This window comes from Notolepis coatsorum (genome assembly GCF_963971535.1).
Source record: "Notolepis coatsorum genome assembly, chromosome: 19".
Classification (NCBI taxonomy): Eukaryota; Metazoa; Chordata; class Actinopteri; order Aulopiformes; family Paralepididae; genus Notolepis; species Notolepis coatsorum.
Genome location: NC_140183.1, coordinates 31,382,427 through 31,406,161, shown reverse-complemented (window position 1 = coordinate 31,406,161; position 23,735 = coordinate 31,382,427). Strand labels below are relative to the sequence as shown.

At 43.1% G+C, this 23,735-nt stretch overlaps 1 protein-coding gene across 1 annotated transcript in view; it reads right to left on the bottom strand.

Annotated features, from left to right (window-relative positions):
- LOC311246441 (uncharacterized protein) overlaps positions 1-23,735 on the bottom strand; it is a 191,953-nt gene that overhangs the window by 47,516 nt on the left and 120,702 nt on the right. The window contains exons 12-15 of the mRNA XM_084336596.1: positions 13,761-13,829; positions 13,153-13,284; positions 12,365-12,584; positions 6,694-9,403 (exon numbers count right to left, since the gene is read on the bottom strand). Coding sequence (XP_084192722.1) covers positions 6,694-9,403; positions 12,365-12,584; positions 13,153-13,284; positions 13,761-13,829 — 3,131 coding nt within the window. The remainder of the gene's footprint in view (positions 1-6,693; positions 9,404-12,364; positions 12,585-13,152; positions 13,285-13,760; positions 13,830-23,735) is intronic.

Below are 23,735 nucleotides of genomic sequence, written 5' to 3'. Positions count from 1 at the left end.
ATCATAACTACCTACCTTAACCTATAGTCTACCTATGTAACTGTATGATAGCCATTAGGGCTGGACGGTATGGTCTAAAATGTATATCACGGTATAATTTGAAGCATAGACGGAAACGGTATACATCACGGTATATTCATTTATCTTAAAATGTCTATATAAATGCTTCTGAAGGGGTAAAACACTGGCAGCTATTACCTATTATTACTGTACTCTTGTATTACTAGGACATATTTCACATAGTACAGAGGTATTTTAAACATTTATTGTGCAAAACTGCAATTTTCTCAAGTTACTTCCATCTCTGAAAAACACTTTTCATGAAATACAATAAAATCAAGCAGCACAAAGTGAAAATAAAAACTACTGCAGGACAGGAGGTTTCTTTTCCTCAAACAACTCAAACACAATAAAACTCCAACATAACTTAACTTTAGTGTACATGTTTGACAACGTAGAGAGAGAGCGTGATGTAATAGTTATTATAATTTTCTTTTTTTATCTACTTTTTCTTCCCATTTTCAATTTTTCTACCCTCCCCTGTCTCGAACATTGTTAGACCATGCCTCCCACTGGTCGGCTGCAATGTGGACCAAGCCTTGCATCACGTGTCCCCTCCGGTACACGAGGAGGCAGCGGTCGCATCTTTTCACCTGTACAGCGCGATCTCTCAGCGGCGAGGAGTAACGCGTGGGAGGCTCAAGCTGCCCTGATTCTGCTGTACAGGCGCACCAACCGACCTGTAGGAGTCGCTGTCCACAACATCCGATCCCCACCCACCGGCTTTCCCACCCCCTAATACTGCCAATTGTATTAGTATGAATGACCAGCCAAGCCGGAAGCAACGCCGAGAGCTGGGCTCAAACCCAGCATATTGTGCGTTAGTGGCGAGCGCCTTGCCCACTGCGCCACTTAACCGCCTGTGATGTAATAGGTTTGAGTTTAGAGCGTCCTAAGTTGCCGTAGTTGATGATGTCACACCAGGATGTCATTGTCAACACAGAGTTGGAAACGAGAGCAGCCCAATGGATAAAGCGATATAAAGAAAGTTATCTTTGAACTAGGGCTGGGCGATATTTTTTGGCTCTCACGATACACGATATATATTGCAATATTTTGACATTTCCTCTAAAGCACTTAAAAATGCTTGATTTAACCCATTGATGGATACGGTCACGCAAATATGATGATTATAATAGTCCCTGCAACATATGTCTGCATTAAACCATGAAGATAGCAAAACAGGATGAAGGTAGCAAAAGTGATCCCACTTTACAAAGTAGGAGATAAGCACAGCTTCACTAACTATAGACCAGTGTCATTGCTCTCACAGTTCTCGAAAGTGCTTGAAAAACTGTTTTCGCATAAGTTAGATGGTTTTGTGGAAAAGAACAAACTGCCTAGCGAAAGTCAGTATGGCTTTAGGCAAAACAGATCAACAGCGACTGCCTTAATGCATATTATTGAAGAAATAACAACAGCAACAGATAAAAAGGAAATTAACAATAGGGTGCTTATTGATTTAAAAAAGGCATTTGATAGCTTAGATCATAATATTCTAATTTCTAAATTACGTTCATATGGTGTGAGAGGAATGGTTCTTGAATGGTTGAGTAGTTATCTCCAAAATAGGCAACAATATGTGCAGTTGGCAGATGTCAAATCTGAGCTCATGAAAATTGAATGTGGGGTACCGCAAGGTTCGGTTTTGGGGCCCAAACTCTTTCTTTTATATATTAATGATATTTGTGATGTTTCAAAACTATTACAGTTTGTCTTGTTTGCTGATGATACCAATTTGTTTTGCTCTGGAAATAATTTAAAGGAACTAGCTGAATATATTGTGTATGAAATGACAAAGCTAAAGAAATGGTTTGATGTAAATAAGCTATCACTGAATCTGAAAAAAACTAAATTTATGATTTTTGGTAATCGAAAACTAGATGAAAATATAGTACTGACCATAGATGGAGTTGATATAGAGAAAGTTAATGAATTTCGTTTTCTTGGTGTGATTATGGATGATAAATTAACATGGAAATCTCACATAGCACACGTTAAAAAAAAGATGTCCAAGAGTATTTTTGTTTTGAATAAAGTAAAGGATGTGTTAGAGTATGAGGCAATGAGAACACTCTACTGTTCACTCATCTCACCTTATATCAGTTATTGTGTTGAAGTATGGGGGAATACTTATGGGACCAATATAAAACCATTATATATACTACAGAAGAGGGCTGTAAGAATCACACATAAAGTGAATTATCGAGAATACACAAACACATTATTTATTAAATCTAGAATAATTAAACTTGAAGACATGGTTAAGTTTCAAACAATGTTAATTATGTTTAGGGCAAGAAATAATACACTGCCAGAAAAACTACAAAATCTTTTTCATTTAGAAGGTGAGTTTAAAAGGAGAAAATACAATTTTAAACATCAGTTTGCACGTACCACACTTAAACAGATGTGTCCTTCAGTTATTGGTGTAAAGTTGTGGAATCTTCTCCATAGCGAGCTTAAAGGCCAACTTGCAGGTTGTATTTTTGTTCAATAAACAATGTGACTAGGCCAACGCTGACTTTCATGAAGAGGGGAAAAAAATTATCGAAATTGACCCAGTTTTAGCGTTTTTATCAAACATTTTGTCAACCAAACCACAAGCTCCACGCACATGCATATTTTAATCCATGGATCAATAACGTGCGTGTGTCATCTTAATGCTGACGTCACATCAGGTGCAGGGCAGTGAGGGGCTCTGAGAGTCACACACAGCTAGTGGCAGGAAGCAGAGAGCCTTGCTACTTACTAGCCGAGGAGTGATGAATGAAAATGTATCTGTTTCACTAACACTATTGCTCCGTGATCATAGCCATTCATCTCTAAAGCGAACCACTATTTGTAAAAGCCACAACCACGTTACCATATTTGTAATAATGTAAATCATTGTGTCGTTGTACATATTGTGTATATAACGTTAGTAGCTAGCTAAGTTAGCTAACGTAGCTTAACTTAGCTTGGTAGCCAGAATTCTCGAAACTCATAACAATGCCTGATTAAAAATGGTTCTCTCATCTTTGTATACCTTTGTCCTCACAAGTATTCTGCCAGGGAACTTATGGACACGACAATAGTAGTAGTTATAAAGTGTTTGAGCTTGTAACGTTAGTTAGCTCATAGCTATCGTGACTGATGCACAGAGTGGGGCTGCGTCTATTCGAATCCAAACCGGTTCATGCTTATCAACTAGCCGTGACGCATAGCTTGCTAGCCGGCATGAATGCCCGATTTAAAATGGTTCTCTCCTCTTTGGATACCTTTGTCCTCACAAGTATTCTGCCAAGGAACTTATGGACACGACAATAGTAGTAGTTATAAGGTGTTTGAGCTTGTAACGTTAGTTAGCTCATAGCTATCGTGGTAGCCCGTTTGCGTGAATACTTTCCCCAAGGCAGTTGTCCTTCCGCATTCGGTTTGCGCGCCCTGATTGGCCTCTCAGCGCCCAATCGTGTTAGCCCTACTATCGCCTAACTACTCGCTCAATATACTACTATCACTCAACTCGCTACCGCCGTGCATCATATACTAAAACGAACTCATCTCTCTATATTAACGTAGCCCATTTCCTCGTAGTTTTCATCTCTCTATATTAACGTAGCCCATTTCCTCGTAATGTTTTCATCTCTATATTAACGTAACGCGCTATTCATATCAATCGACATCACATCAATATAAATAACGTATTGTTTTCATCTCTATATTAACGTAACGCGCTATTCATATCAATCGACATCACATCAATATAAATAACGTAGTTTTCATCTCTCTATATTAACATAACGCGCTATTCATATCAATCGACATCACATCAATATAAATAACGTAGTTTTCATCTCTCTATATTAACGTAACGAGCTATTCAGATCAATCGACATCACATCAATATAAATAACGTATTGTTTTCATCTCTATATTAACGTAACTAGCTATTCATATCAATCGACATCACATCAATAGTTAGTATATTGATGCACGGCGGTAGCAGTATAGCGATGCACGGCGGTAGTTAGTGCATTGATGTGATAGTTAGTATATTGATGCACGGCGGTAGCTGTATAGCGATGCACGGCGGTAGTAGTTAGTGCATTGATGTGCTAGTTAGTTAGTATATTGATGCACGGCGGTAGCGAGTTAGTTGATAGTTAGTAGTATATTGATGCAGGTAGGTAGCTGATGTGATGGACTTGTGGAACTGAGAGAAGTTCTGAAAGTTAGGAGCGAGCGTTAGGAGTAACGCGTAGGTAGCTGGCATGATGGACTTGTGGAACTGAGGGAAGTTCTGAAAGTTAGGAGCGAGCGTTAGGAGTAACGCGATTGGGCGTTGAGAGAAGCATCAGTGGCCAATCAGGCCGTGCAAACCGAACGCGGAAGGACAACTGCCTTGGGGAAAGTATTCACGCAGCCCGTTTTGTGACTGATGCACCGAGTGGGCTACTATTGTGCTATCAACATGCCGGGACGTGTAGCTTGCTAGCCGGCATGATGTGTGTGCAGTGCTTTGCCCCACAGGTCTGAGAAGAGGACCTGCACATTTTACTCGTTCCCCAAACTCTTTTGCATGGCCCGATTTAAAATGGTTCACGACAGTAGACATAATGCTAACGTTAGCAGGAGCCATATAGCCATATAATACTATGACCCGGACGGGCATAAGGCATAAGTTGCCTGAAGTGACGTCACGGCCGTGCTAGCGTCCGATAAGCTTTTTGATTCGCTCCGTGCATGTTATTCGTGCGTGGACCTTTTTAACCCTTTCCGAGTGGCATTTCCGGCGTCAAATGGAAAATAAATAAATAATTAAATTAGATACCTATGATGTAAACTACCGATAATTGCAGAGTAGGGTTTAACCTGCAAATTGGCCTTTAAGGGATGTAAGTAATATTTAGTCAGTATGAAAATCAAATGTGATCTGAATAGTGAGATATTTTTATTTTTTTTATTTTATTCTTTATTATTATTATTATTATTATTATTATTATTATTATTATTATTATTATTATTATTATTATTATTATTATTATTATTATTATTATTATTATTATTATTATTATTATTATTTAATTTTTTTCTTGTTTACCGGTAACTGTGGATTGTATGTTTCTTGTATAATGGTATAAATTATTATTTTGTGTAAATTAGGTTGTACACCGACCATTAAGTAAATACTTGTTTAGTTAAGGAATAAGGGGCAGGTAACTAAGATTTATTCTTCTTCCTGCTCCTTTTGTCCATGGAATGATATTTATGATTGTGTAATGAAGACTCTGATTGTATTGATTCCATGTGGCAAATACAAACTCTGAACTGAAGATGCTTTTAAAAATAATTAAATGAAAAGTAATTTTTTTTAAAAGAGTAGTCTACTGACACTAATACAGAAAAAAAATATTAACATCTAAGACAATTTATATAAAAACTCGTGTGCCTAAGACTTGTGTGCACAGTACTGCGTTTTTGTTGACAATCATGAGTGTGCTCTCCCGTCATCCATGAGAATGATTGACTCATTGACACCAGCTGAGTGATGGACTCATTGACACCAGCTGAGTGTGTATATTAAGAGCGACCTTCACAAATAAAATTGTTGCTTCCTTGATACACGGATCCTGTTTGTCAGCGTTTTATTCCTTCTTTCTACATACTGTATAGTCTGTGTTATGATGTCTAGCCAATACGCAATAGCCGACATTCAACAGTTTTCTATCCACTTTAGCCAAAAATACACACATATACTGTACGGATGAGGGTTTGTGCAAAACATCATGATGTCCACGACATACGGGTATCGTTAATGAACTGTACCCGATATTTATTTAATATTGTCATATTGCCCACCCCTACTTTGAACCTCTGTTGTCAAGCCTCGTCAATATAACCCCCCCCCCCCCCTTCCTCACTAATGAAACTGGTGCCGCGGAGTCACGTTAAAACGTTAGCTTAGCGGCTAACGTTAGCCCCGTTGCTGCGCTAAAGGAAGTCTCCTCTCAGCCTCCTTAGCCAAATTGAAATGCCCAAACTATATGGCAAGGTCCGTAAGCAAGTGGAGAAAAATTAAACACTATGCAACGACCACTGCAAATGTCGAGTGTATCGTCAAGTAACGTTAATGTCATTGCTACTGCTGTGACTAGCTGCTCTAGTCTACCAGTCACAAGGTATGAAGGTATAGTCAAAATCCATACCGTAGCGCAAATTCATACCTTTTATAACGTATACCGTTTATACCATCCACCCCTAATTGCCATGTACAATAATACAGTATATATACACATCTGTCTGAATATACCTGCATATATTCCCATTAAACATACCAATATACTATATCTGTATATATTGCTTACCTACTCTTACTAGTTATACCACTGGCCAGTATGGCTTACTATCAGTGTATTTATATCTGCATCACTGTAAATAATACTGTAACAATGTACATACATCCGATTAGCATTATTACTCAGTAGTACTCATCTATATAATACATATTCCAATTTAATCACTTGTACATTGTATATTGTTAATGCACTTTACCATTACATTTGCACTCTGGTTAGAAGACACCTTATTTTTGTTGTACTGTACTACATTTTAATCTAATCTAATATGAAAGACGACAACTATTCAACATACTGGTGAATCCACGTGTGGTTCCTCTTCCTGCTGGCTGCGCTCCCACTCCTCCCAGTCGCTCCTGCCAGGCTCTCTTCTTCTGCATCCCTCCTACCATTAAAGGATGAGACGGAGAGGTCCAAGCTTTGTGCATCGTCATCATCATCTTCCTCAATGGGCTCAAACCAATTGAGAGGGGGCCTGTCATCATCATCTTCCTCAATGGGCTCAAACCAATCGAGAGGGGGCCCACCACCGGCCTTGGCACCATCGGTGGCTTCTCCCCCCAGGTCCGATTCCACAGGAGCTGAGGTGAGGTTTTCCGGTGTATCTGAACTGGCTGCTGCTGCCGAGCCTCCTGCCGAGCCCTCTGATCCGCTGTCGTCCTTCAGTGGAGACTCCGCCCTGGAGATCCTCTCTGATCCGCTGTCGTCCTTCAGTGGAGACTCCGCCCTGGAGATCCTCTCTGATCCGCTGTCGTCCTTCAGTGGAGACTCCGCCCTGGAGATCCTCTCTGATCCGCTGTCGTCCTTCAGTGGAGACTCCGCCCTGGAGATCCTCTCTGATCCGCTGTCGTCCTTCAGTGGAGACTCCGCCCTGGAGATCCTCTCTGATCCGCTGTCATCCTTCAGTGGCGACTCCGCCGTGGAGATCCTCTCTGATCCGCTGTCGTCCTTCAGTGGAGACTCCGCCCTGGAGATCCTCTCTGATCCGCTGTCGTCCTTCAGTGGAGACTCCGCCCTGGAGATCCTCTCTGATCCGCTGTCGTCCTTCAGTGGAGACTCCGCCCTGGAGATCCTCTCTGATCCGCTGTCGTCCTTCAGTAGAGACTCCGCCCTGGAGATCCTCTCTGATCCGCTGTCGTCCTTCAGTGGAGACACCGCCCTGGAGATCCTCTCTGATCCGCTGTCGTCCTTCAGTGGAGACGCCGCCCTGGAGATCCTCTCTGATCCGCTGTCGTCCTTCAGTGGAGACACCGCCCTGGAGATCCTCTCTGATCCGCTGTCGTCCTTCAGTGGCGACGCCGCCCTGGAGATCCTCTCTGATCCGCTGTCGTCCTTCAGTGGCGACTCCGCCGTGGAGATCCTCTCTGATCCGCTGTCGTCCTTGAGTGGCGACGCCGCCCTGGAGATCCTCTCTGATCCGCTGTCGTCCTTCAGTGGAGACTCCGCCCTGGAGATCCTCTCTGATCCGCTGTCGTCCTTCAGTGGAGACGCTGCCCTGGAGATCCTCTCTGATCCGCTGTCGTCCTTCAGTGGAGACTCCGCCCTGGAGATCCTATCTGATCCGCTGTCGTCCTTCAGTGGCGACTCCGCCGTGGAGATCCTCTCTGATCCGCTGTCGTCCTTCAGTGGAGACTCCGCCCTGGAGATCCTCTCTGATCCGCTGTCGTCCTTCAGTGGCGACTCCGTCATGGAGATCCTCTCTGATCCGCTGTCGTCCTTCAGTGGAGACGCCGCCCTGGAGATCCTCTCTGATCCGCTGTCGTCCTTCAGTGGCGACTCCGCCCTGGAGATCCTCTCTGATCCGCTGTCGTCCTTCAGTGGAGACGCCGCCCTGGAGATCCTCTCTGATCCGCTGTCGTCCTTCAGTGGAGACGCCGCCCTGGAGATCCTCTCTGATCCGCTGTCATTCTTCAGTGGAGACGCCGCCCTGGAGATCCTCTCTGATCCGCTGTCGTCCTTCAGTGGCGATTCCGCCCTGGAGATCCTCTCTGATCCGCTGTCGTCCTTCAGTGGCGACTCCGCCGTGGAGATCCTCTCTGATCCGCTGTCGTCCTTCAGTGGAGACTCCGCCCTGGAGATCCTCTCTGATCCGCTGTCGTCCTTCAGTGGCGACTCCGTCATGGAGATCCTCTCTGATCCGCTGTCGTCCTTCAGTGGAGACGCCGCCCTGGAGATCCTCTCTGATCCGCTGTCGTTCTTCAGTGGAGACGCCGCCCTGGAGATCCTCTCTGATCCGCTGTCGTCCTTCAGTGGCGATTCCGCCCTGGAGATCCTCTCTGATCCGCTGTCGTCCTTCAGTGGCGACTCCGCCGTGGAGATCCTCTCTGATCCGCTGTCGTCCTTCAGTGGAGACTCCGCCCTGGAGATCCTCTCTGATCCGCTGTCGTCCTTCAGTGGCGACTCCGTCATGGAGATCCTCTCTGATCCGCTGTCGTCCTTCAGTGGAGACGCCGCCCTGGAGATCCTCTCTGATCCGCTGTCGTCCTTCAGTGGCGACTCCGCCCTGGAGATCCTCTCTGATCCGCTGTCGTCCTTCAGTGGAGACGCCGCCCTGGAGATCCTCTCTGATCCGCTGTCGTCCTTCAGTGGCGACTGCGCCCTGGAGATCCTCTCTGATCCGCTGTCGTCCTTCAGTGGAGACGCCGCCCTGGAGATCCTCTCTGATCCGCTGTCGTTCTTCAGTGGAGACGCCGCCCTGGAGATCGTCAATGATCCGCTGTCGTCCTTCAGTGGCGACTCCGCCCTGGAGATCCTCTCTGATCCGCTGTCGTCCTTCAGTGGAGACGCCGCCCTGGAGATCCTCTCTGATCCGCTGTCGTTCTTCAGTGGAGACGCCGCCCTGGAGATCCTCTCTGATCCGCTGTCGTCCTTCAGTGGCGATTCCGCCCTGGAGATCCTCTCTGATCCGCTGTCGTCCTTCTCTTCTGAGCTTTGACTCACTTCTTCCTCCCCATGTACTCTGCCAGACAATGGGCTTTCAGTTGGTCCTTCATTCACTGTTCCACCTGTTTAACCCACAAGGGTTCCAAATATTATTTCCAAAAAAGAGAAGCTATCTTCTATGATAGAACTTCCACTCCATGAAAGAGATGTTAACATGCCAACGTTATAACATTAACAGGTTTGAACTCTCTGCCTCTGAGGGTAGTTTGACATCACGTAAACTAGGAAACAGTGTCAGAGCTGTTCAACCCTTAGCAAAACCTTCAACCTGGTAAGAGAGGATATTGTATAGTTAACATCATACTGTTTGCTTGGTGTTGATAACCAAATATATTTGTTGTAGCTAATAGTTATCCCAGTGGTTAGCTAGCTAATTGAGACAGCTGAAGAACATCAGTAATGTTCCTGATTTGACTTGATGCATTAACGGCATCAGTGTGGGCATGCCACGACAAGCCAGACTTTATGAGGGTGTTAAAATCATAGCCGACTAGTGCTTGGATCAGTTAATTAGTAAGCTAGCAAACCCAAAGGCAGTTCTGGCTTGCTCTCTAGGCTGGCAACGTTGGTGTGCATGACAGCTGGCCAGCTCCTCCTTGCCAAGGAGCCAGTCAAGTGTATTCATTCACTTAAACCAGGGGTCGGCAACCTGCGGCTCCGGAGCCGCATGCAGCTCTTTAGCCAATCAGCTGCGGCTCCCTGGCCAAATCTTTTTTTATTTTTATTTATTTTTTACTTTTTTATCTCTTATTTTGTAGATCAGTGTCATACTGTGACACTGAAATGAAAAAATATTTCATCAACTAAAATATTTAGTCAACTAAAATATACAGTATGTCACACCCCACGCATCTCCTTGCCATCTGCAAGTGGCTAATCTTGAGTTTCCGACCGCCCAGTAAGCTAACCATGGATAAATCCAAAAAAAGGAAAGTCTGAGGAAAATAGAGCATTTAATTCAGCGTGGACAGATTAATTTGCTTTCACGATAACGATGCAGGCTTACCTGTATGCCTGATATGTGGTGAGAAATTTGCGAACAACAATTTTTCTTTTTATTTTATAAATGTTCCACAAATAAGGGAAGGACTCAAATAGAGCTGCATAGTTCAGGGTTTTATTTCAAAGTAGGTCTACACATGGTAGTTTTTTTTTCAAAGTAGACTACTTTTTATTTTATAAATGTTCCACAAATAAGGGAAAGACTCAAATATACCTGCATAGTTCAGGGTTTTATTTCAAAGTATGTCTACAGATGCCAGTGTTTTTTCTCCTCTTCTGTGTTTTATTTAAAAGTAGGTCTATACATGGTAGTCTTTTTTCTAAGTGGACTACTTTTTATTTTATAAATGTTCCACAAATAAGAGAAGGACTCAAATATACCTGCATAGTTCAGGGTTTTATTTCAAAGTCGGTATACAGACACCAGTGTTTTGTCTCCTCTTCTGTGTTTTATTTAAAAATAGGTCTACACAGCCAGTATTTTTCTTCTCCTCTTCATAAGAGTTTGAGGTTTTCCTTTGTTATAACAGGTAAAAACAGCAATAAAAAGTCATTTTCTTTTTGTTGCTTTATAATTCCATTAATGGGTATGCAATTGTCAGGTGTTTTATGCTAAATGTGGGGTATGCTTGGGGATAACCATATATAAAATGTTATACATACTAAAATATGTATATACATATGAACATGTATATACACTGTTATCTTCATTTTAAGAGTAAATTGGTTTTGCGGCTCCAGAGGAATTTTATTTTGTGGGAGGGGGGGGAAAATGGCTCTTTTGATAGTAAAGGTTGCTGACCCCTGATTTAAACCGTGAATGTTGTGGATTATCATTTCTTTGTAACATAACGTTTCACTACTAACTAGAGCTGGGCCGTTAACGGCGTTAACGTGCTGCGTTAACGCTATACTAGTATCGCGCGATAATATAATTAACGCATTAATCTAAAAAAATAAAATGTACCTTTATTTACCCAGGGTAGGTTCGCTGAGCACAGATGCTCTTTTTCAGGAACGCCCTGCTTCACATTCACACAGTTCCATTCACACCTGGGAGCTGCCCAGTACAACCACAGTTGACACCATTGGCCACTGAGCAACTCCACTGGAGCAGTTGATTCAAGCCATGTCACATTTCTGTTTTGCTCCTGAGAGTGTGCTAGATACTGTACTGTACTGGTAATATTATTTATTTGTGTTAACTTCTGAATAAAACTACTTATTAAACACAAGTACATCTTATTGAACATTATTTTGATATTTCATTACCAATTATCATAGCAAAACAGCTTTTTCAAACAGTCTGTAATGCATTTTGGAAACGGGAGATGGGCTCATGGTGTAATGGGCCACCTGGCCTGAGAAACATAAGGAGGAAAGAAAAAGTAAGGACTTACTTCTGGTCATTATTTGGGTAGAACACACATATTTTGAATGCCTTCGGCAGTTTATTTTTTTATTTTTTTTGAGCCATTTTAATCTAGATTAATCTAGATTAAATCCAGGATTGCAGATAGATTAATCTAGATTAAAAACATTTATCTATGCCCACCTCTACTACTAACACAATTGGCAGTTAGCAGGTGGGAAGCCGGTGGGGTATGTGTCCTGGTTGTTGTAAACTGCGACTCCTACTGGTCGGTCGGGGCGCCTGTTCAGCAGGGAGGGGATCTGGGGGAAATAGCGTGACCTCCTCGCTGTCAGGTGAAAAGAAACGGCTGGCAACTCCACATGTATCGGAGGAGGCATGTGGTAGATCTACACCCTACCCAGGCCGACAGTGGGACAATTTGCGCAACGACCAGGAAGGGAATTGGCATAACGACTAAATTGGGATGGGTGAAAAATACAGAAAAGCCCAAAAAAAAAGTGCTTCTCCGAGACGGGAAGGACAGACCGCTACCAAACCCTGGGCTATTGAGGCCCATTCTTGCCTCCCATATAAAACCATTAGAATACATTGTGAGAAATAATAGAAATACATATTAACAGCTGATGCTGTTTTTCTTTTGTATTACCTTGTTGACATTCTGCTCCTTTCACCTTCACCGTCAGACGAGGGCTGAGGTGCATCGGAGCCTTTGATCCGCCAGCCGCCGCACCTTCCTCCATCTCTGCTGGACAGGTGGGACCGGCGGTGGGCTGCTTCAAGAGAGAAGGGTGAAGCTCCGTCCCAAAGGCCTCTACCAATCTATTTTGAAAGCTGTCCCGAAGCCTAGTATAGGCATCACTGTGCTCCTGGGGAAATAAGATAAAAGTATGTTGAGGTTGGATGTTAAAAGGAACACGCCAACATTATGGACCCAATTCCTCTCAGTTCAGTGAAAAGCTATCCAGCTGCCAGCTAGTCTAGCTCAGCACAACTGAGTAGAAGCGGATATGGACCAGCTAGCCTCGATGTTCTCCTCTCCCTGAGGTTTAAGCTAGGCTAGCTTGCAGCCGGATAGCTTTCTTCTGAACGCACAAAGAGGAAATTGGTATTCATCTTCCTCTCTGACTCTGGAGAAGACAATAAGGGCATTTCCCATAATGTTGGCGTGTTCCTTTCCTTTTATGTCTAAAAACATATTGCAGGTTATTTTGATTTAACAAACACTTTTGAGTGGGGGGCATGTGTGACTTGATTTCCTTACAATGTATTCATCATCTATGCATACTTGTGTTTGAAAGAGAGAAAGAACAACAACTGCATTAAAGACAAGAAACATGAGCAAATTTTTTTTTCTCAAGTATTACACCATACTTTTTAAACTACATCGTTTTTCAACTATTACACCGTACTTTGTGTTACCATGGTTCTGTGTACCTTGGAAGTGGACCAGGTCTCCAGTAAGGTCCACACATCAGAGACAAGTTCTGAAGGGGTGCGATAAGGAGGTGACCTCTGACGGCCCAGTCGCTCTCTGATTGATTGCAGAAGTGCTGAACCAGAGGAGGGCTGGAATAATGCAGACAGACTAGATTAGTATCGAGTAATTCTTGACATGGAATACAGGGCCATTCCATCGTAACCCTAAAGGCATTTTGTATTTAAAAAGGTGCTGTATATAACATTTATTTTATGTAAACTAATCATTTGAATGTTGTTCCAATCCAATTTTCAAAATTAAAACAGAAAACAGTAAATTCCAGTTTAGGTCTTAAAGGGGGCAGGTAGTTACTGACCTCATCAGTTTAGGTCTTAAAGGGGGCAGGTAGTTAGGCCTTAAAGGAGCAGGTAGTTACTGACCTCATCAGTTTAGGTCTTAAAGGGGGCAGGTAGTTAGGTATTAAAGGTGGCCGGTAGTTATGTCTTAAAGGTGGCCGGTAGTTAGGTCTTAAAGGGGGCAGGTAGTTAGGTCTTAAAGGGGGCAGGTAGTTAGGTCTTAAAGGGGGCAGGTAGTTAGGTCTTAAAGGGGGCAGGTAGTTACTGACCTCATCAGTGTGGCGCAGGACGTTGCTGGACTTATCACACATTAGGTAGAGCAGGAGATGCTCACATTTCTGTTGGCAAGAGATACATCTAAATCACACATTCTTGCTGCTAAGAACATTTAATACAGGGAGGCTGGACCATGGATTCAGAAGGTGGGAGAGGGGGGGGGGGGGGGGGGCAACAGCGATACGCAAAATGATAGAGAAGGGGGAAATGCAAACACTACAAAAATTAAAGGAGAAATTTGGACTAGAAAACAAGGACCACTTCAGATATCTACAGATTAGAGATTACTATAATAAAGAAATAAGAGGGGACAAGGAAGAAGAACAGAATGGAATAATTAGGATGATAGTAAGGGCATACGAAGGAGGGAAAGGAAGGGTAATATCAGCACTGTACCGGGCTATAATGACCAGCAAGGGACACACAACCGATTATATAAGGGAGAAATGGGAGAGAGAACTAGAGATAGGAATAACAGAGAAGGAATGGGGGAACATATGCGAGGTGCAACATTCATTTTATTTTTCATTTTTTTGGGTATTACAATTGTATTATATTTTTTGTACTTTATTATTTATGTCTGTTTAACAATGTTGTATTAACACTTTAGTTGCCGAAAGACGAGTTTAGGCGTCCTTCCCCGCCATGCTCAAGTTGCCGAAGACGCCATAACTCGTCTTTGATATCAATATTTCAAAAATCTGTGATCGAAATCATATTTTCTTTCCGGAGCCCTGAGATGTACTGGTGAGCTCCCATCAACTGTCTAACGGTTCGAGAGCGCCATCTGGTGGCCGATCGGCAGATCGGCCAAGAGGGAGGGGCGCGCCAAACAGGAAGTGCTCATCCATATGTGCTCCGGGCACTCGCGATCGGTAGCCGGACTCCATCTCAACACACTGGATGATCAATCGCTCGCCCTAACTCAATAAACAACGTTATTTGGACGTATATAGTATTATACAACCTGGAAATGGTTCATCAGGATAAACATCCCATAATCGAAAACGGTCTACACCACGCTGATCGTCCAACGGCGCGAGGAACATACGGTAAGATTCAGCGTTTTATTCTAACGTGTTCCATATAAACTGCTATGATGAACATATGACCTGGATGAATCATCTAACGCTGCCCACGGAATTATAAACGATCCCCCGCCCATCCGGTCATCATCAGATCATACGTAGATCATTCTAGAAGTACATCCAGTTGAAATTTTTCATCTCGCACAGATTCCTACCAAACTGTATTTCATCATCAATATAATGCATTTGGAGCTATAAATCACGTTCTGAAGAAAGCTGCAGAAAACGATAAAAACATACTTATACTTTAGACCATATTTTACTATGAATATGTGAATGAAAAAGTTTAACGTTGCTACACAATGAACAATACATATAGGACTTTGAATGGGCCCTAATAATGGCAATCTAGCAATAGGATTTAAAAGGTTATAGCCCTGCAAAGAAGGGGAACTTATCCATAGACAAATAGAGCTGGCAACAGATGGTATATCATGAATTTAACCTCCGGCAGCCAAAGTGTTAATAATCAAGGAAGATGTGGTTTGTAAATGGGTGAATCAAAAGGCAAAGAGAAATTTTGTATAAAAGAAATAGAAAGGGCGAAGGATAAGAGAAGAAAGAAATTCAAGGAGGGTCACTGGACCCATACCATACATATTTGCCTTAGTCAGTATCTAATCCTTTGGAGTAGGTATTAAATTTGTCTATACCTGTTCAAGGGCGGTAAACAATCAGTCTTTGTATTAAGTGCCTGGAAAAACAACTGTAGTGGAAACATATAACCAACAATGCTATTCATGTAACCATTTATGTTCACTGCATTCTTTCATGTTGTGTTATGGGATCCATTTTTGTGTAAGTGTTGTTTGTCTATAAATGTTAATAAAAATTTAAGTAAAAAAAAAAAAAAAAAAAAAAACATTTAATAGATTTTGTTATGGAAATGTTATCTATGTCTATACATCCGTGTTAAAATACATATTATATCTCTGTACAGCTTGACTAGTAATGTGACCAACTAGTATAACTAGGCTACAGTCTGTGTGTCTCTTTAAGGACTCCAATGTGAGGGAGCTGTAGCCAAGGCTGTTTCTCTCCTATGTTAAAGGGGAAATGAAGCATTGAACAATATGAGCCTAGTTTGTTTGTTGTGTACCTTGGGTAAGACAGGGTCCTATAATCAAATGTGAAATCCTGCTTATTTGTCTGAAAACGCCAATGTAATTTCCCCGTTTTTGCCATGGGCGCCGCCATTTTAGAGTTAGTTAGATGGTGACGTTACGTTGATGGTTTGGGCTGGCTCCCGGTTTACACTGCTGGTTACCTACCTATAGTAAACATGGAGTGTCTTGAAAGTCAGTCAGTAAATTGTCAACCAAATGTAACGTTACCTACCGAAAAAATATATATTATATAATTATACTTGTAGTTGTATTATCTGCGAGACATCGCCACCACGCAACAAGTCAAAATGCTCCGCTATCTGCAAACAGCTCCACTGTCTGTGTGTATACTCTGCTTTGGTCAAATCACATTCAGCGTGCCCCCCCCCCCCCACCCACAGTCTGAGTCAGCAACAAGAATACCCTGAAGACTCTGGCAGGAGCACTCATTCAAGGGTACTACGACTATGCTTGCACCTCATGGTACCAAAGCACCTCAAAGGCGCTAAAAACAAAATTACAAACATCTCAAAACAAACTGGTCAGACTACTGCTTGACCTTACTCCTAGAACCCAACTCACCCCTGCCCACTTTGACAACCTAGGATGGCTTAGAGTAGACGACAGAGTACAGCAACTTGCAATGGGTCTGGTCTACAAGATACATTACACGACCAAGGTACCCATGTACATGTCAAAATACTTCCCAAAGGTCAGTGAATACCACGATCACAACACCAGAGGGAGCTCCACAAATCATGTTAAACCCAGATTCGGCTCAAACAAGGGACTAAACACATTTCGCAATTATGCCACATCAATGTGGAACGCCGTACCCAAAGCTGTAAAGGAATGTGAATCACTACCCACTTTCAAAACCACTCTCAAGGAACACCTACGGGAGACTGCAATTCGAAACTGGCCCCTGTAAATGTCCTAACCCAACCCCCTCCAATGTACAGTAATTTACCTAGTATGGTTGTCGATATTCCAATGTACAGTTTTGCTTGTTTGTACAGTGTCCCCCCCCCCCCAACCCCCTCCAATGTAAATGACCTAGTATGGTTGTCAATATCCCAATGTACAGTTTTGCTTGTACAGTTGTACAGTGTCCCCCCCCCCCCCCCCCCCCCCCCCAACACCCAACCCCACCCAACCTCCTATGTACAGTTTCTACGTCAAATGTATATACTCCATTTTATGGACTCTTTTTGTATCACAAACAGTACTGTATTTGCAAATCTGGTATGTCATAAATGTATAGATGTAGCAGGACTGTCTATCTGTATGTCATATATGTCCTGATGAATTGAAAATGGGGGACCCTGATGTAAACAAGACGAAAGTCTTTCTCTGGTCTGCATCCCCTTAACAATTGTGTGTATTGAGATGTACTGTATTGTACCCATTCTGCAATCTGTTAATAAAGTTTTCAATCAATCAATCAATCAATAAGTTTCCTTTTTTCCTCCCTCAATAATATTATGTTATTTATGTACGTTATCATTATGTAAACAAATGCACATATGGATTGTTTGCTGCAACGTTTCTGAATGAATTGAAGCATTAATAAATAAGCAGAGAATTAAATTAGATGTCCATAACATTTGTGTTTTTAATTAGCATAGCCTAAATAAATATGAATTCAAGAAGTTAAATACTGAATTAACGACACATTTATTAACAGGCTGAAAGTTAAAACGAAAAAACAGGCTGACAAAACAGACTAATATAAGCTAAACAGTGCGTAAAAGATAGGCTAATTTAATTTGTTAGGCTATTTGAATACACCGTTAGCCCTAAATGGTGGATTCAAATAACAATTACAAATATATAAATATGTCTCGGAACATTGGCTTGCAGTTGCATTATTGCAAACTAAAGAAATGTGAATTAAAGAAGTTAAAAATGAATAACAGGCTGAAAAAACAATTAGCCTATTTAATAGGCTAAACACAGCACGTAAAATATAGGCTAAACAGTGCGTAAAAGGCACTCCATCGTGGACAGCCAGCTGAAGCGTGTGGGCCATACATCCCAAACTTTGTAATCCTGTGTCTTTCATGCATTTTACCACGTTTTCGGGCATTATCTCGGAGTATGACATGAATCTTTTCTTTCGGAATATGCCACGCCTGGAACATTATTCTCGAATGCTGTTGCAAGCGCTGCAGCAGTATGGGAGCCGGAGAACTCTTGGGAATGCAGGACCGCTTTACGGAGTTGGAAGTCTGCGTCAATCCACTGAGCTGTCAAACTCAGCATTGACATGGGGCTGACATCAGAGCTCCAAATATCACTGGTAAACCTAATTGAAGAAACGTCTTCTTTCAGAAGGCTATCAATGTGCGAATACACTGCCTAGTAGAGCTCGGGTACAGGGCAATGTCTGAAAAATACGTGCAACCCTAAAGTCCACGTTTATTATTTTCTATATATATATATATATATATATATGCATTGTTTTATTTGTAAGATATATATTTACTGTTGACCCGATAGTCTTTTATTGTTTGCCCGTATATGCTCCTTGTATCGCGCGTTGCTTACAGCGTGCACCCATTGGAACGGAGACAAAGTTATACCGTTAGTTTTGTATATACAGCGCGAGCCACTCACCACGTATTGAATGGAGAAAAAGATAACCGTTAGTTGGAGAATAAAAGTGAGGAGAGAGAGGTGTTTTGCTACAGCGCTGTGGTGGTAGCCGTTATTAGTTGGAAACGGTGTTGTGGTGTCACCAAGGGAGAGGAGGAGTACCATACTCCCGCATCGATCTGCCAACGGCGACGGGCAGAGGATAACGTAGCCCCTTCCGTGACTGTGATGCATCACAGTCACGAAAGGGGCTAAGGATAACGGAGACAGAATAGACCTTTAGACTGAGTTTGGTTGAGGCTGAACTCATATAGCAACCAATTAGGTATAGCCTAATCTATACCTTTCTGTTGAACTAATTCTAATTATTAATCTGGACCTTCAGAACATGCAGTATTATTAATTTGCTCAAATGTCGTGGCCTCACACCCGGTGCCAACTGCAGGTCTCGCCATCTCAAAGATGACAGAGCATACATATGCAGCATCCCCCTGTTGGGGTTGCTCAATGCTGTAAAATATTACATAAATATTTTTTTATGAACAACGATATTTGAGGAGCCTAATAATATTGCTACAGCGTGCTGCAGGTAGTAGTAGCTAGGTACGTGGGAGGCTCCGGTCGAAACCATCTCCGTGACATCAGCATTTAACGTGAACAAAATGGCGGCGCACTGGTTGATAAATGCTACACGAAGGGACATAACAAATAGTTTTTACTTAGAAACAGCTTATTTTTATAACGTGATTTTTTTCTGTGGTTTATCTAAATACTAATTTGATGCTATGACTATGTTTATATCGCTATGCAACATCTCCCCTTTAAGCCATAACAAAGGCTATTGAGCGAGAGGGGGCGGAGCTGAGAGATCATGGAGTAGACGTGTTTCACATGAGCTCCCTTCTACCGTGCTGAATATACGTTTCTCCCCATTAGTCTTTATTTTATTTTTATTTGTTTTTTATCTGTTTGCTAGGTCGTCGTGGTTAGTATACTGTCATCAACTTTTTTCGACTTTCTGCGATGACGGGGGTGGAAACCAGAGCCATGAGCGCCCCAACCAGCAAACCACCACCACCGGGCCTGGCCGCATCGTCGCCCGGTGTCGGGGAGATAAGCGAAGCTGTGCTCTTGGTCATGACCAAGCTACACGCAGACTCTGAGACACGCTTCGCTGAAGCACAGAAGAAAGTGTTGGCGGATTTTTGTGTCAACCTCCATCGTGAGATATCAGAAGAAATACGGCTGGCGGTAGTCCCGCTGATAGACAAGATGGAGTCGATGCACGCTGTCTCCTCGGCTAATGCTAACGAACTAGCCATGCTAACGACGGAGGTATCATTACAGGGCGAGAAGATGGTGGGTCTCGAGTCCGCCCTGCTGGCTAGGCAGGCTGAAGTCAACAAACTACAGTCGGCAATGGAGGAGATGCAGTCCCGGGATAGACGCCACAACGTCAGGATTGTTGGAGTACCGGAGGCCAGCGGTGAAGGCCGTCTCTCTGAGACCATGCCCGAACTGCTGCAGAAAATACTAGGAACGGACGTCCTCCCTTCGCCTCCTGTCTGTGAGTCGGCCTACAGGGCGGGCAGGTTTTCTCCCGGCGTGAACAAAGAGCCGAGGCCCATCATAGTCAAGCTGAACAGGCTTCAGCAGAGAGAACTCATCATGCGGTCGGCTCGTACCAGAAGGGGTAATCTGAGGCTTGGCGATCACAAAGTGGCCATTTTCGAAGACTTTACGCCGGAGGTTCAAGCACAGAGAGGCGAATACAAGGTGGTCCTGTCTAGGCTATGGAAACTAGGCCTGAGGCCCACGCTATTCGCTCCCGCGAAATTATCTGTGTTGGAGAAGGTCGATGGTCTGCGTTCATTTTGGTCGTTGGCTAAAGCGAAGGAATATCTCGCGGGGATACCCGAGACTGTTGCTTGATATCTATGTCGGGTGAGTGACTTGGCGGTGTGGGCCTATATACATTGATTAGGCCGACTATTCACAAATACTTGCTGTCATGCCCAGACATGCTAACTGCCCACTGCCCATCCAACTAGCGGGGCTTCCCAATGACTTCTGTTACTTGCTAAAGCTGACCTCATGGTCGTACTTGTGTATCGCCTCTTTGGAAGCTAACGAGCTAGCTGAACAATGTACATAATAGACTAACGTGCTATCCGGATTCATCACTAGCTTACGCGCTAGCCTCGGGCTAGCTAGCGGGCTGCGTCTATCGTCTGCGCTGAGACATTCGAGACCCGTTAATATTTACGCACTTTGGTTGTTGTTGCTGTTTAAGTGCAATCGGCTTGCACAATTCAACGGTGATGGGGTCCTTAACTAACTTCTTGTATGCTGTTATTTTTATATCCAGGCTGTTTTGAGCTTTGGGCTCCGGTAGGAGAAGATCGGTTGAATATATATATAAACAAGATATGATAACAGGTTGTGTCAGGTATTGCTTTTTACCATCCCCGGGTTAATGAATGTGTTTAATTCTATTCTTACATAGGTTATGTCATTCCAGCCGTGGTGCCTGATCAGAGGGGAACTTACAGGTGTACACTTTGACCATAACCCCCTTTTCCCCTTCCTCTTATCATCGTTGTTTAAATGACATTTGTTTGCACAATTTACCTGGAACCCGATCCTACCTTAGACTATATGCTGGTATGCTCTAATTTAATTTTGTTTTGAATTTTCCTTTATCCATTTGTACTATTACATTGCGACGTTGATGGGCAGACTCGGAAATAGATGGTTGCAGGGTTGATGTTGAGTTGTTATATAATAATGACTATTTATTTTTTCCCTTTCCATTATAGTTATCTCATGTTAGGGCCAAGGCTCACGGTGGTTTTCGACCGATATCTTTATTGAAACAATATATGATAACAGGTTGTGTCAGGTATTGCCTATTACCATCCCCGGATTAATGAATGTGTTTAATTCTATTCTTACATAGGTTATGTCATTTCAGCCGTTGTGCCTGATCAGAGGGACTGCTACAGGGGTGCACTTTGACCATAACCCCTTTTTTCCCTTTCTTATTATTGTCATTGTTTAATCGACATTGTTCACACAATTTTGCACAATTAACCTGTGACCCGATCCTGCCTTAGACTATCGGCTGGGATGCTTTAATTTAATTTTGTTTTGAATTTTCCTGTACCCATTTGGGCTATAACATTGCGACGTTGAAGCGCAGATTCGGAAATAGATGGTTGCAGGTTGATGTGGAGTTATTATTTAATAATGGCTATTTTTACCATTATGGTTGTCTCATGTTGGGGCCAAGGCTCAGGTGGTTTACGACCGATATCTTTATTGAATTTTATTTTTATTATTATTTGTGTTTATTGGACTAGTGGGGGTTTACTCAGGGGTTTATCTAGAGGGGGGTTGGAGTGGGGAGCGTCTTATTGGATCCATGTCTCTAGTGGGAAGTGATAGGAAGATGACCATCCTCAGTGGATGGGGCATAGGGTGGGGACTGGAGAGTGGGTATAGGAGGGCTTATAATAGGACGGGTGGGTTAGGGCTTAGAGTAGAAGGAGGGGGGGGTTGTAGCTGGGGTGGTATTTTTATGTGTTTTATGTACTGTTGTCTTATATGTGTGTAATTGTTCCTCCTCTGAACTCCTGGGATTGACCGTCTGGGCCCGCCTGGATCAGCGCCTCTGTACTCAGCCTGGCTGCACTGGTATGTTCTCTACGCATTTAGACAAGCTCGACCATGGCTAAATTGAATATTTTAATTTGGAACGCAGGAGGGCTTAACGCCCCACACAAGCGTGCCAGTGTCCTTTGGCTATTGAAGAGGAGAAATATTGACCTTGCTCTCCTTAGTGAGATGCATTTATTGGTAGGTGACGTGTCAAGACTGGCAAATCGGCAATATCACGTTATCTCCTCATCCTCAGCCGATGATAAGACGAAAGGAGTCGTCATAGTTACAAGACGTAACCTTGATATCAAAGTCCTGGATGTATGGTCGGACACGGAGGGAAGGATTACTATAGCAAAAGTTGAATTCTCGCATAGGAAGATGGCTATAATAGCATTGTATGCTCCTAACACATTTGATTCAGCGTTCTATAATACAATCACAAAGAATATGTTGGAACTTAATGGATACGCTCTCATTGTGGGTGGCGATTTTAATGCGTGCTGGGATGCGGAGATGGATAGGTCCGGGCCCTCTGAAACGAGCGACCAAAAACGGGCCTCTAAGGCACTCAGGATGTGGGCCCAGGACACGGGGCTCTCAGACCTTTGGCGCTTATCCAACCCCACCCTCAAAGATTACTCTCACCTGTCAGCCAGACACAAAAGCTTCTCTCGAATTGACTATGCATTCGCGTCCCCTAATATGTTTGATAGTTTCGATGTCTCATTGGTTCCCTTGGCTCTCTCAGACCACAAGGGGATTTTCCTTACGGCAACCTTTGGCAGGCTCTCCGCAAGAGCTCCCAGATGGCGTTTTAATTCGACCTTACTAAAGAACGATGACTTCTGTTCTGAGTTCAGGAGTAAACTAGCTGAATTTTTGCAGATCAACGTTGGCACAGTAGAAGACCCTAGGGTCCTGTGGAACGCATTGAAAGGATTTATCAGGGGTCATGTCACACTATTTGCCTCCAATTTGCGAAAATCCCGGTCAAAAAAGCTAGAAGGACTGGAATCATTATATGCGGACCTATACGCATCCTTGCAAACTAACTATAGTGAACGACTAAACACACAACGTAAGATAGTCAAAAAAGAAATAAACTCCATACTTAAACAACAGTCTGAGTTCTTGATACATAGGACAAGACAAAATTACTACTTTCACGGCTCCAGACCTAGCCATCTATTGGCAATGAAAATACGCTCAAATGATCATTTCTCGGATATCCCCTCGATCAGGACGAGCCAGGGTGCAGTCACTACTGATTCGAAAAAGATCAATGACACTTTTAAAGAGTTTTACTCACAGTTATATAGCTCAGAGGGTAATCTTGATGACTCTAAATTTGAATCGTTCATTGGCGGGCTTGAGATACCCCACATTTCTGAGGAAGAGGCCAAGGAACTGGGGAGACCGATTACTCTCGTGGAATTGAGGGAGACGATTGTTGAAATGCAGAGGGGTAAGGCACCAGGCTGGGATGGTATTCCACCCGAAGTGTATTTAGCTT